Below are 12,901 nucleotides of genomic sequence, written 5' to 3' on the forward strand. Positions count from 1 at the left end.
ATGTCAAGAGCAGCAAAAGCTTTTCTCCTTCTCTATACAACAGTGCTTGTTCTCTTCATTATTTACCGGCTTTTGCAGTTCAATGTTCATAAAGTAGATTATGCTGGAGGTTATGCACTACATATCTCATTCGTTAAGGAACATCCATCCATCTTTCCCAGCTACCCTGATAAATATTCACGTATTTTTCACAATAGTTTCGATGATCAAAAGAAGTACTCGCTTCCAGCTATTGATGAAAAAGACGTAGTGGTATTAAGCAAGATGAATTTTAGCTCTTTTGTTGCCAATAATCAGTTTGTGTTGGTGAATTTTCATGCTCCATGGTGCCACTGGAGCAGGAAACTCAGCCCGGAATATGCACTGGCTGCCACTGAGCTAAAAGGTGAGGTGGTGACGGCAAAAGTCGATTCTAGTAAGGAAGAAGAGTTGGCACTTAAGAGGTATCAAATTCTTGCATATCCAACTATATGTTTCTTTGCCGGTGGAGTGAAGGTGGAAATTTACAATGGCGGTAACAAAAGCTGGTGAGTATTTTGATTAGTTTGGATTCATTATTCTGTTTCTTTAATGATATTTCAAGTCTATTTGGTTGATGAGAAAAAATGAAAGTACATATATAGCATAAAATATGATTCAATGGGGAGAAGCAATCTGATTTATAGGTATGATTCAACTATTGAATGCTCAAAAATCTGTTTCTGACATGTTTATATTTTGAAGGGGTGCTATTGCAAACTGGACAAGGGCTATGGTGGACCTTGGTATTTACACTATATCATCTATAGAGCAAGCAGAAGAACTACTTATGGCTGAATCTACAATTGTTTTGGGATTTTTTGACTCTTTAGAGGTACAAATTTACCTATGGACATTGAGGAAGGGTAGATATCATATCTTAGTAATTTAATCACCATTTAGTTCAAGCTCTTTTTTCCTAAGTTCTTGAATTTTAGCACTTTTTGCACTCCAAAACTCCTCACTGATTCATGAATGATGAAAATTTTCTTGATTGCATGATTGTGTAGTATGTAAAGGCTTCTATTCCAATGACTATTTAATTTTAGGGCCTGGAGAGTGAACAGCTTGCTGCCACCTCGAAACTGCATACTGATGTCAGATTCTATCAGACTGATAGTGTTTATGTTGCAAAGACATTTCAGATTGACCCTGAAATCAAACGCCCTGCTTTAATCTTGCTGGAAAAAGAGGCTAAAGATCTTAGCAACTTTAGTTAGTTCTCATAACATCTTAATGTTTTGAACTCTTCAAATTTTAACTTCAACTTCAACATCACCTTATTGATCTTTGCATTATCTCTCAGATGGTCCATTTACCAAATCAGCAATAGCCGAATTTGTTGCTGAGAATAAAATTCCTCCTGTGACCACTTTAACTGATGAAAATGCTCTCTTGATTCTTAACTCCCCCATGAAACAGGTAATGAAGTTGATACATATTTCCTCGGAAAGTTTCAAAATTTTATGGTCTAATTAACTCGTCTATAAATTTTTCTCAGCTATGGCTTTTTGCCCTTACAAACGATTTGAAGGTTACATCAATATTTCAAAAGGCAGCCAAAACTTTCAAAGGAAAGGTAATTATATAAAGATTTACACTTGCAGAGATTTCTTTGAGACTAGTCATTGGCTCGTCCATTTCAAAAGTTGTTGAAACATTATATATACAAAATCACCTCTCTTGATAAATGCTACTGGATATTGGAAGCTACTTATGCAACATGAAGATTTCCATTTTTAAAAATCCTGTTGTTACAAGTTGTAAATGGTGGCTTAAAAGGCAAATATATTCTCCTTCAGCTGCTCTTTGTGTATGCGCAAGTGCAAATGGATTCCGAAGGTGTCAGGAGACAAATTGCTCATGATTTTGGTATTTCAGGTCATACTCCAAGGGTGAGTTTCTTTACCTTTGTTCCACCATATTTTTAATTTCATGCATTTGATTATTATCATGTACTTTTCCATCAAAGTCAAAAAATGAACATTTGGATGCAGGTTGTAGCTTACACAGGCAATGTCGATGCCAGGAAGTTGGTATTGAAGGATGAATTGACCTTAAGCAATATAAAGGTTGGTTTTCTATTTTCCTTGGCATTAAGACAATAGAATAAGGTTAATGCTTTCGTTGGAAACACTTCCAAGTCATTTGCATTATTTCAGTCATTAACTGCTTCTCCAAGAAGGAACTCCAAATCAGTACAAGAAAATGTAAAATATAATGCTAATTCCTCTTCTCTCGTACAGTCATTTGCAGAGAATTTCCTAGAAGACAATCTTTCAAGCGAGTCTGAAAATTTCAGAGACTCTTCTTCAACTTCCATCATTGGAACTGTGACTCCATGTACTGATTCTGATGCATCTCATCCAACCTTCTTCAATCACTGAACTGCAAAGCGCGGGATATGTACAGAAGAGTTGCCTTCTGTAATAAACTTTGATGAAATTATTTGAACCAAGTCAAACTCAGAAAAGATGTTTCACTGATTAAATTTCTTACTCAATCAGATGTGTTTATCAATTATCATCATGACATGATAAATAATTTCAAGAACCACCCTAACGTTTTGAAAATCAGTTACTCACCATCTCTGAGCCTAACGTTGGGGGATCAAACAAGCGGTAAAAGGTTAAAAATGACATTTGTCATTATATTTTAGGGATCAAATAGGAACTATGATAATTATGCGGAAGTCTTTTATGGAATCTGGAGTCTGGACTCCATCGACGGCAACTCGTAACGGGTAAAGATTAAATCACCACCGCAGGTGCAATGAAGTTCATTTACAGTTAAACCATCTCCTTCCTAGACACATCCTGATCCAGAATGAAACCCAAGAACTTTAAACTTGATCACACAACACAAATACCCCATCACTATCCAGCTATATCTTTGGCTCAAGCTCCAACTATTTTGGCCATACACTTTCTCCAATCTCCATCCTCCCCTTTACATAAGCCGAATAGTCAGCAAACCACCTTTATAATCGTAGCGGCGGTGCTTGTGGTGGTTGCTCAGGTCACCTGCAAGCGTCAGGCCGTGAAGCGGCCATGCTGGCCCCCAATCTCAGCTGTGACACGACACCACCTTGTCGTCAGCGAAGAAAAACCTCCCTGGTTGCTGCAGTATCTTTTTAAGGTTGGAATGAGGAAAGAATAAAAAAGAAAAAAACCAAAATAAAAAAGGTTTTAACCTTTAACAAAAGAGAAAAATACTCAAAAAGTACGTGGGGTTTAGGGAATTTTTAACTTTTGTGTTAAGTTTATCATTATTTTTTGTAGTATTTTTGAAAAAATTGAATTGGGTTGTTATTAAAAAGATTTGAAAATAATAAAATTTTTTTTAGGTTTGTTAATTTTCTAAACACCCTTAAGTTTGTTAATTTAGCTAAATACCTCCTATAATAAAACATTAAAAATTAACAAACTTAAGAGTGTTAAAAATAGTTAAATAAAATATGATTGAATTTTAAGAATAGAGAAACAAATATGTATTTTGGATAAGATAATAATAGAATAGGGAAAAATAATAAAACAAACATAGTATTTTTGTATTATCCTATCCAAAATATACATTTATTTCCCCATTCTAAAAATCCTATTTTGTTTTATTTAATTCTTTTTAAACCCCCTAGATTTGTTAATTTAATTAAACACAAAAAAGTATAGAAATTGACAAAAACACCCCCATCCACCAACATTTGCCAGATTCCGGCCACCATCGCTGCATGCGGCCAAAATCTGTTATAATGGCGAACTATTGGTTGGATCCAACCTTTTTTAGTTAGATCTACCGTGGATTTGGTTGAAAAATGTCAAATCTACAGCCAAAGATCTGGCTATTGATGACCAGATCTTTGGTTACGGCCAGATTTGGCTGTTGACGGCTATATCTAATCGTAAATCTAATCTTTTCTAGCTAGATCCATGATAGATCTGATTGGAACAGACTATATCGACACACGACTGAAAAGATCTAACTGATCGTGCGACAATACGGTGACACTCCAATCACCCTTTAACGGTGGTGGTTTGTTGCTAGTATTTAATTGATAAATATGATTATTTTTGTTAATTTTTAATATTTTATTACAGAATTATTTAGTAAATTAACAAAATTAAGTGATATTTTTGTTAATTTTTAAATCCTTAACTCGCAATAACCGAAATAGAAAGAAACGCACCCAAGCGATTAATTGGGAGAACTTGAAAGTCAACAAAAGCCGGGAAATAAACGAAGTGAGAGCGATGGAAACGCATTTTAATGCTTCGCAGAGACAGAGACATCGAGTTTACAGGCCACAGATGTAAATTTTGTCATTTTGGATAATTCCTTGTCCGGCCGGCTGCTCACTTTGTCAACTCCATAAGTCTTTTTCTTCACCCTGTCTTTCATTTTAGGCTGTTCTCCAACAATACTTTGTTTCATACTTAGTTTCAACTCAAAAAATGTCAACAGAAAAAGTTTTAATCCTTTTCTGCACAACATTTATTCTTATGCTTTCAATCATGTACTTTTACAAATTAAATCATCCTGGAAGTCTACATATTCATCGGAATGTTTATAAATTAAAGAAGACACTGCCTCCAGTTATTGATGAGAAAGCTGTTGTGGTACTAAGTGAGAAGAATTTCAGCCATGTTGTTGCCAAAAATCGATATGTGATGGTGGCCTTTTATGCACCATGGTGTCGCTGGTGCCAGCGGTTGGCTCCGGAATATGAAAAAGCTGCCATGGAACTGAAGGGTGAATTGGTGCTAGCAAAAGTTGATGTTGATATGGAAACATTCTTGGCACAGAAGTATGAAATTGATATGTTTCCAACTGTATCTTTCTTTGTTGGTGGAGTGAAGGTGGAGAATTATTACCATAAAAGGAAGAGGTGAGTCCTTTGAATATTGGTTTGGTTTCAGAATTCTCATTCTTTTAGTAATATTCTAAATCTGTTTGGTTGTTGAGAAAGATATGAAAAATGAAAAGAACACAAGGGAAAAAAAATCATCATGGGGTGCTTACAAAATTATTATTTTTTGTTAAAGGGATGATATTGTGAGGTGGATAAGGACTAAGGTGGAACTTGGTATTTACACTATAATGACAACAAAGGAAGCAGAACAATTACTGATGGCAGAATATACAATCGTTCTGGGACTCCTTGAATCTTTACAGGTACAAGGATGGATATCATATCACAATAATTTAATCTCAATTAGTCCCATTATTTACACAGAAAGCTCCTTTTTCCTGAACTTATTTGATTGCTTGAGTATTGTCTTAGTAGATTTTCTTGATTATACCATTGTCTATAGTGTGCAGGGTTTGAAATTTTAGTCACCTAATAGTCATATTCTTAGGGCTTGGAAAGCGAGGAGCTTGCAGCCGTCTCAAATCTTCATACTGATGTCATATTCTATCAAACTACTAGTGCTGATGTCGCAAAGATATTTCAGATTGAGCCAGATATCAAACGCCCTGCTCTAATCTTGCTGGAAAGAGAGGCTCAAGATCTTAACCACTTTAGTTAGTTTTCCCAACATCTTAAATCTCAATCATTTGAGGGCTTCAGCTTCATAATTTAATGTTACTTTATTCATTTCTCAGATGGTTCCTTCACCAAAAATGCAATAGCTGATTTTGTATCTGTGAACAAGCTTCCTCCTGTCACCACCTTCTCTGATGAAAATGCTTTCTTGATTCTTGAGGCCCCAATGAAACAGGTACTGTTGTGGTATCTTTCCTTAGGAATTCCGAGAATTTATGATTTTAACACGTCTATAAATTTGTTCTCAGTTATGGCTTTTCGCCCTTATACATGATTCCGAGGTGAGATCAATATTTCAAGAGGTAGCCAAAGCTTTCAGAGGAAAGGTAATTATAGAGATCTACACATATTTGTTAATTTCTCAAGACTAGTCATCAGCTTGTCCATTTTAAACTGTTGACACTAAATATATTTACCACCCTTGATAACTTAATGCTATTGAATTATAATCTGTTGCAAGGAATAGACTGATAGCATATCTTAGTCTTGGGAAGTTTCAAATTAAGAAGGCTAAGTATTATCAGTTAATCATGTTATAGCAAGACATTATAGCCATATGAAGCTGTTCATGCAATGAAGTTTTCCATTCTAAGAACTCCTGTTGTTCCTTTTCTATCTACAAGATGTAAATGGCGTCTGTAAAGGCAAATATTTTCTCCTGCAGCTTCTGTTTGTGTACGTGCAAATGGATGGCGAAGGTGCTGGTAACAAATTGCTCATGATTTTGGAATTACAGGTCATACTCCGACAGGACCAAGAGTGAGTTTCTTTACCTTGGTTCCTTTTCACTATATTATTACTTTTTAATAGATTTTAGTTTTGATTTCGTGCATTTGAGAAATTCATTCTTTCTCTCCTAGGCTGCAAGAACTAAGTAAAGATGAATTAGGATTTAAGATGCTTTTAATTTATGTGCAGATGTATCTTACTCAGGCAACTCCAATGGCAAGAAGTATGTACTAAATGATGAACCGAGTATAAACAATATAAAGGTTAGTATTCTTTTTTCCACATCAGTTAGGGATGTTTTTGTAGAAATTGTTCTTGTTAGAAGCATTTCCATCAAACGACTGGAAGAATTTCTGGTGCTTTTAGGAAATACTTTCAGTGCTCTCTGTTCAAGCGCTTCCTTGTCTCAAAAAACGTTTGTCTATTCAATAGTTTCCTTAAATTTTTTCTTTCTCCAATTAAGCCTGGAAGATTTCTGATACATGAATACAGATAAATGTTGACATTGCTTCTCTCTCCTGCAGTCATTTGCAGAGAATTTCATGGAAAATAAGCTTCCAAGCCAGTCTTATACAATTCAGAAACACTTCTTACACCTCATACCGTGACGGAATCTTGTGATTTGATCCAACTTCCTGCCTTGGACTACAAAGTGGTTGAATGAACAAAAACGATGGTCTCCATTAATGAACTTTGATGAAATTATTTATATCAAATCATGTAATAACAACGATACTTGTGATTAGATAATTCAATTATGTCTCAAGTTCCATATCTAAATTGGTATAGCATATGTTCTCATCCATCTGATAACCAAGAAAATCTGAGAGCCCTGTGAGACTGAATGGAAAAATAGAAACCAAGAGATAAATAATAGTCAACAAGCATCGATGTTGCCACAGAAATTCTCTATGATCATAATGTGATCAAGGATTTCCATATTGATGTCAAGATTACTACCAAAAACCATATAGGAAGTGTATTTAACAGAAAAAAGAGGAATCCATTGCTTATAAGATTCAGTGATAGCCCAAAGACCCTGAAAATAAACAAAGTTGCAAAGTGCCAAGTCTTATTAATGCTGAATTCTATTGTTTTAATTGACATTGGTTTTATGGGCTAGAGATGCTGGATTTTGTCATTACGGATAATGTTTGTCAAGATGATGCCAGCACTCAAGGCCGGCTGCTTATATAGTCAACATCATTGTCATTCTTCTTCTTCTTCTTGTCTTCCTTTTCAAGTTGTTTTTCAACACTCCCTTGTGAACACTGCTTGGTTTGAATTCAACTATGCCAAGGGCAACAAAAGTGTTTCTCATCCTATACACAATAGTTCTTCTTCTTATCACCATTCACTGGTTTTCACCTTTCTATCTTCTAAATTTTGATCAAGAGAACTCCTTGCTTCAACTTACCGATGAAAAAGATGTGGTGATACTAAGTGAGAAGAATTTTAGCCATGTTGTTGCCAATAATCGGTATGTTATGGTGGACTTTTTTGCACCATGGAGCTACTATAGTCAGCAATTGGCTCCAGAATATGCACTGGCTGCAAGGCAGCTGAAGGGCAAGGTGATGCTGGCAAAAGTTAATGCTTATGAGGAAAGAGGGTTGAAAAGAAAGTATAGAGCTCAGGGGCATCCAAATGTATATTTCTTTGCTGGTGGAGTGAAGATAGATAGTTATACCAATGCTAGGAAGAGGTGAAGTTTTGGATTGGTTTGGTTTTGAAATCCTATTTCTTTTAGTTATATTTTAAAATCTGTTTGGTTCTTGAGAAAATAATGTACCCATAAAAGAAATTTTTTCATGCTTAAATGCATTGCTGATTACATGGTTCTGTTTGTTTTGAAGGGATGCCATTGTGAAGTGGACAAAGACTAAGATTGCTCTTGGTGTCTACACCATAACATCAATAGAGCAAGCAGAACAACTACTGATGGCTCAATTTACAACAGTTTTGGCATTCATGGACTCTTTACAGGTACACGCTAACCATTCACTTCCGTTATTGGTGTGTTTATTTTAGCTCTTTTCAACTCTAAAGTTCATCAATTCAGAGTTGAGATCTCTCGCATGCTAAGTCTTCTATCATTTAGTCACTGAATTAATATCAGATCTTAAGACTAAACTTTTAGGGCCAGGACTCTGAGGAACTTGCTGCTGCCTCAAAAATGAACACTGATGTTCTTTTCTATCAAACTACCGCTGTTGATGTTGCTAAGGCATTTCAGTTTGACCAAGAAATCAAAATCCCTGCTCTAATCTTGCTGGAAAAGGAGTCTCAACATCTTAGCCACTTTTGTTAGTTTTCTCTTCTTTGAGTTTTGAGGGCTTCAAATTAGTATTGTACATTATTAGCTTATTTATCCTTGCATCATTTCTCAGATGGTCCATTCACCAAATATGCAATAGCCAACTTTGTATATGTGAATAAGCTTCCTCCTGAGAGCGATGACCACATCGACTATTGAAAATGCTCCATTGATTCTCAAGCCCTTCAAGCAACAGGTACTAATAATGTTGCTACTTCCAAATATATATCCAAAATATGAATATCATTAATTTCCTTTATTTTTGTTACTACTTCTATCCTGCAGTCATTTGCGGAGAAATTTGATGGAAGACAAACTTTGAAGTCATAGTCTGATACAATTTCAGAGACAGTACTTAGACTTTCATCATTACAACAATAACTAATAATGATTCTCATGCATCTGATACAAATTCCTTTCATGGACTGCAAAAAGCTGGATGCAGAAAGAGTGGTCTTCTGTAATGAACTTTGATGAAATTCTTTACAGTGAGTCAAAACTCAAAAGGATGTTCCTCTCGTTTTAATGTTGATATAGCAATTAAAATTCTTAATTCCTTCATATGTCTCTTTTTGATGATCTGATGAATTTATCTAATCGGGAATTATTGTTAAAACCTAGGATCTCACACAATAAATCATCTAAAGTATATATCAAGATCCTGGTTGAACTAGCATAGTGTTCTGAGTCTGTGAGCCGTTTGATCATTTGTTGAGACTGCAAGAAACAATTGTGCAAAAGCATCAATGTCACTGTCAGATCTCCCCTCCGCCTATATTCTTTACTAATTTTCTATGAATCAATTAGAATTAGGGTAAGTACAATTTAGAAATATACAATCCTCCACAAGCTAAGTGAAAAGACTGCTGCTCGATATGAACTCCAAGACCTCCTAGCATTCTTGTAATGAAATCTGGCAACAAACAGAAATCAGAAAAAGACTCTCAAAAGTTAGTGCTTCACAAAGACATTGACATTGGTCTTATGGGCTAGCGAGGTGGATTTTGTCACTATGGAATCTGGACTATACTTTGCCAGGCCGGTTGCTCACATATAGCTAGGCAATTTCATAACAGTCTTCCTTTTTATGTCCTTCTCAAACATTCCCTTCTCCGTACTCTCCGGTTTCAACTCAACAATGCCAACCTGTATTCTATATTTGATTTCCTGACAGCCTGTATTTTAAATCTCCATGGTTAATAGTTTGAGGGCTTCAAATTTATAACTTAAATAACCTGTTTCTTCTTTTCATAATTTCTCAGATGAACCATTTACCAAATCGGCAAATCAGAAATAGCTTACTTCGTATCCATGAGTAAGATTCCTTGGGTAAATACTTTTACTACGCTAAAAGTTCCCGTGATTCTTGAGTCCTCCACAAAAACAAGTACTACTAGTTTAGCTTCATTGATCTTTCCTGAGAACTTTTCAAAATGCTGTCCTTTCTTTTTTTCCTCATAATATGAAGATTTCTGATACATGCTTATAGTTAAATGCTCATAACTCTTCGGAGATGCAGTCATTTGGGGAGAATTTCATTGAAGACAAGCTTTCAAGCCAAAATGTTACAGTTTCAGAGACAGAATTCATTGTGGCCATTTGAAGAACAGTGACTAACACTCATTCTCTTGTAACTATAAATTGGCTCCATTTATTTGAAAAGACTTTTCTTCTGTAACTCTTTATGCCTTAATGTTGCATGTAATTGCCATCGACTTGAATTAAGAAATTTCAGAATCTTATTTTGTAAATCTTTTCACTTTATTTTTATGCCTTGATGTCTTATTATAGTTATTCATTTCTAATAACAAAAATTTACATATAACTAGCCCGGATAATTGTGTTGATTTGATCAAAGATCTTTATGATCTGAATTATTAATTGAGAAAATTTAAGATGCTTTTGTGCCCAATTACAACCCATTGAAAGTGAAAATTTTGGCTTCAAAACCTAGACTTATATATTGATTTTGTCACCACTGACAATTTAGATACTTCAAGAGCATTAATGGTTGTGTCAGATCTTCCTGTCTGGCTATATACTTCACAATCACAAACTCTCGATGAATCCATTGCAGTTAACGGTAAAGACAATTTAAGAGTAAACAATCCACCACAAGCTGATATGATCATTGATAACAACTTCTTTATTTTAATAAAAATGATCTATTTTATGGGCTAGAACGATGGATTTTTGTCATTATGGAAAATTGATCATACGTTTCCAGGCCGGCTGCTGATATAGCTAGACAATTTTATAGTCTTCCTTTTTATGTTCTTCTCAAACTTTGCCTTGTCTCCGTACTGCCTGGTTTCAACTCAACAATGCCAACGAAAACAGATGCTTTTCTCTATACAATAGCTCTTCTTCTCTTCACCATTCACTTGCTTTCACCTTATTTAACCGACAAATATTTTGCTTATCAAGCGCGTAACTATGGATCTCAGGCTATAGCAATCCCGGCGGCAAATACTCACATCTTTTCCCGGAATCCTGACAAACGTTTAGATGTTGTTCACAATGTTCTCGACGATCAAATGATGAAGAACTTTCCTCCAGTTGTTGAAATGGTAACAGTACTAAGCGAGGAGAGTCTTAGCCATTTTTTTGCCAATAATCGGTATGTTATGGTGGCATTTCTTGCATCATGGTCCCCTGCGTGCCGGCAATTGGCCCCAGAATACGCAGAAGCTGCCAGGGAGCTGAAGGGTGAGGTCGTGCTAGCGAAAGTCTATGCTGATAAAGAAAAAGGGTTGGAAAAGAATTATGGAATTAAGTGGTATCCAACTTGTTATTTCTTCGTTGGTGGAGTGAATGTATATCCTTGTAATTTTGTAAGGAAGAGGTGAGTTTTTCATTGGCTTGATTCTTTCGGATTTTTCAAGTCAGGGAATTCTTCTTCGTTTTTGTTCTATAATTAACCTTTTAAATCTGTTTAAGATAAAAACAATGATTTTTCGTGAAGTCACTGGAAAGGAACCAATCTATTTTCCATATTCAAGCAAGTTCCTGACATGCTTGTAGATGTATTTTTTTTTTTTTTTCCTGAAGGGATGCTATTATGAAGTGGGCAAAGACTCAGATGGGTCTTGGTGTCTACAATATAACGACGGCAGAGCAATTAGAAGAAGTATTCATGTCCAAATCCACAATAGTTTTGGCATTTCTTGACTCTTTACAGGTATACACTCACCATTTAGCTCCATTATTTACAGAGCAAGCTCTTAGTTTCCTGGAAATTCTTGAATTGCTTGACTGTTCCTCCAACGCTTCTGTTATAAGTTGGAATAATATTATATTATTAAAAAACTAAAAATTTCTTCAATAATTCATAAACGTTACTCCATATAGCGTAAAACACTATAAATGCGGAGACTTTTTATCATTTAAGTCACTAAATTTTATTGCTTATGACTATAATGTTAGGGCCTGGAAACTGAGGAGCTTGTTGCCGCCTCGAAACTGCATCCTGATGTTATATTTTATCAAACTGCTAGTGCTAATCTTGCAAGGAGATTTCAGCATAACCCAGAAATCAAATGCCCTGCTCTAATCTTGCTGGAAAAGGAGTCTCAACATCTTAGCCACTTTAGTTAGTTTAACTTGATCTCTTTAGTTTATAGTTTGAGGGCTTCCAATTTGTAATTTACATGACGTATTTCATCGTTTCATAATTTCTCCAGATGGACCATTCACCAAATCAGAAATAGCTTACTTCGTATCCGTGAATAAGATTCCTCCAGTGAATGCTTTTACTATGGTAGAATTTTCCCGTGAGTCCTCCACGAAACAGGTACTGTTTTTGCTACGTCGATCTTGCCTGTGAAATTTTCAATATGAAGATTTCTGATACATGCTTATAGGTAAATGTTCATAACCCTTTCTATGATGCAGTCATTTGGAAATAATTTCATTGAAGACAAGCTTTCAGGCCAAGCTGTTACAATTTCAGAGACAGAATTCTTTCTGGCCATTCGAAGAACAGTGACTAAATTTGTTCTTTTGGAACTATAAATTGGCTGGATTTATTAGAAAATAGTTTTCTTCTGAAATACTTTTTGGTTGAAGTTATTCAGATTAAGAAGTACCCTGTAACTTCAGTAACTGAATTCAATTAAAAATTTCGCAATCTTATTTTGAATATCATTTCTCTTAATTATTTTAATGCATTGATGTTATATCATAGTTATTTCAAATAACAAAAATTCACATATAACAAGCCCAGAAAATGTATTAATTTGATTTAAGATCATTTTGAAGATATTTTTGTTAAAAGTTAAATTTGTCTCACGTCG

General features: G+C 35.1%; 4 protein-coding genes across 4 annotated transcripts; all 4 read left to right on the top strand.

Annotated features, from left to right (window-relative positions):
- LOC116109728 (protein disulfide isomerase-like 1-3) lies at positions 1 to 2,518 on the top strand. Its single transcript, XM_031395963.1, has 8 exons — positions 1 to 527; positions 724 to 853; positions 1,068 to 1,233; positions 1,325 to 1,440; positions 1,520 to 1,597; positions 1,821 to 1,913; positions 2,016 to 2,090; positions 2,265 to 2,518. The coding sequence occupies exons 1-8, from the start codon at positions 1 to 3 to the stop codon at positions 2,403 to 2,405; spliced, it is 1,326 nt and encodes a 441-aa protein (XP_031251823.1). The 3' UTR covers positions 2,406 to 2,518.
- A 1,736-nt stretch (positions 2,519 to 4,254) lies between these two features.
- LOC116109848 (protein disulfide isomerase-like 1-3) lies at positions 4,255 to 7,120 on the top strand. The gene is made up of 8 exons (XM_031396089.1): positions 4,255 to 4,900; positions 5,058 to 5,187; positions 5,373 to 5,538; positions 5,620 to 5,735; positions 5,809 to 5,886; positions 6,225 to 6,319; positions 6,479 to 6,552; positions 6,814 to 7,120. The coding sequence occupies exons 1-7, from the start codon at positions 4,467 to 4,469 to the stop codon at positions 6,525 to 6,527; spliced, it is 1,068 nt and encodes a 355-aa protein (XP_031251949.1). The 5' UTR covers positions 4,255 to 4,466; the 3' UTR covers positions 6,528 to 6,552; positions 6,814 to 7,120.
- A 461-nt stretch (positions 7,121 to 7,581) lies between these two features.
- On the top strand, positions 7,582 to 8,802 carry LOC116109736 (protein disulfide isomerase-like 1-3). Its single transcript, XM_031395972.1, has 4 exons — positions 7,582 to 7,994; positions 8,146 to 8,275; positions 8,430 to 8,595; positions 8,680 to 8,802. Exons 1-4 carry the CDS (start codon positions 7,582 to 7,584, stop codon positions 8,763 to 8,765), a joined length of 795 nt encoding a protein of 264 aa, XP_031251832.1. The 3' UTR covers positions 8,766 to 8,802.
- A 2,859-nt stretch (positions 8,803 to 11,661) lies between these two features.
- LOC116109730 (protein disulfide isomerase-like 1-4) lies at positions 11,662 to 12,689 on the top strand. Its single transcript, XM_031395966.1, has 4 exons — positions 11,662 to 11,787; positions 12,033 to 12,198; positions 12,290 to 12,399; positions 12,501 to 12,689. The coding sequence occupies exons 1-4, from the start codon at positions 11,668 to 11,670 to the stop codon at positions 12,618 to 12,620; spliced, it is 516 nt and encodes a 171-aa protein (XP_031251826.1). The 5' UTR covers positions 11,662 to 11,667; the 3' UTR covers positions 12,621 to 12,689.
- Positions 12,690 to 12,901: the final 212 nt, after the last annotated feature.

This window comes from Pistacia vera, unplaced genomic scaffold (genome assembly GCF_008641045.1).
Source record: "Pistacia vera cultivar Batoury unplaced genomic scaffold, PisVer_v2 Contig59, whole genome shotgun sequence".
Taxonomy (NCBI): domain Eukaryota; kingdom Viridiplantae; phylum Streptophyta; class Magnoliopsida; order Sapindales; family Anacardiaceae; genus Pistacia; species Pistacia vera.

What these genes read in the sequence shown, in the direction of transcription:
- LOC116109728 (XM_031395963.1), top strand. Translation starts at nt 1, where the DNA reads ATGTCAAGAGCAGCAAAAGCTTTTCTCCTTCTCTATACAACAGTGCTT. An exon ending in AATGGCGGTAACAAAAGCTG is followed by an intron (nt 528 to 723) that starts GTGAGTATTTTG and finishes TATATTTTGAAG; the next exon opens with GGGTGCTATTGCAAACTGGA. An exon ending in TGACCTTAAGCAATATAAAG is followed by an intron (nt 2,091 to 2,264) that starts GTTGGTTTTCTA and finishes TCTCTCGTACAG; the next exon opens with TCATTTGCAGAGAATTTCCT.
- LOC116109848 (XM_031396089.1), top strand. Translation starts at nt 4,467, where the DNA reads ATGTCAACAGAAAAAGTTTTAATCCTTTTCTGCACAACATTTATTCTT. An exon ending in TTGAGGCCCCAATGAAACAG is followed by an intron (nt 5,736 to 5,808) that starts GTACTGTTGTGG and finishes ATTTGTTCTCAG; the next exon opens with TTATGGCTTTTCGCCCTTAT. An exon ending in ATACTCCGACAGGACCAAGA is followed by an intron (nt 6,320 to 6,478) that starts GTGAGTTTCTTT and finishes ATTTATGTGCAG; the next exon opens with ATGTATCTTACTCAGGCAAC.
- LOC116109736 (XM_031395972.1), top strand. Translation starts at nt 7,582, where the DNA reads ATGCCAAGGGCAACAAAAGTGTTTCTCATCCTATACACAATAGTTCTT. An exon ending in TATACCAATGCTAGGAAGAG is followed by an intron (nt 7,995 to 8,145) that starts GTGAAGTTTTGG and finishes TTTGTTTTGAAG; the next exon opens with GGATGCCATTGTGAAGTGGA. An exon ending in TCAACATCTTAGCCACTTTT is followed by an intron (nt 8,596 to 8,679) that starts GTTAGTTTTCTC and finishes ATCATTTCTCAG; the next exon opens with ATGGTCCATTCACCAAATAT.
- LOC116109730 (XM_031395966.1), top strand. Translation starts at nt 11,668, where the DNA reads ATGAAGTGGGCAAAGACTCAGATGGGTCTTGGTGTCTACAATATAACG. An exon ending in CATTTCTTGACTCTTTACAG is followed by an intron (nt 11,788 to 12,032) that starts GTATACACTCAC and finishes CTATAATGTTAG; the next exon opens with GGCCTGGAAACTGAGGAGCT. An exon ending in GTGAGTCCTCCACGAAACAG is followed by an intron (nt 12,400 to 12,500) that starts GTACTGTTTTTG and finishes TCTATGATGCAG; the next exon opens with TCATTTGGAAATAATTTCAT.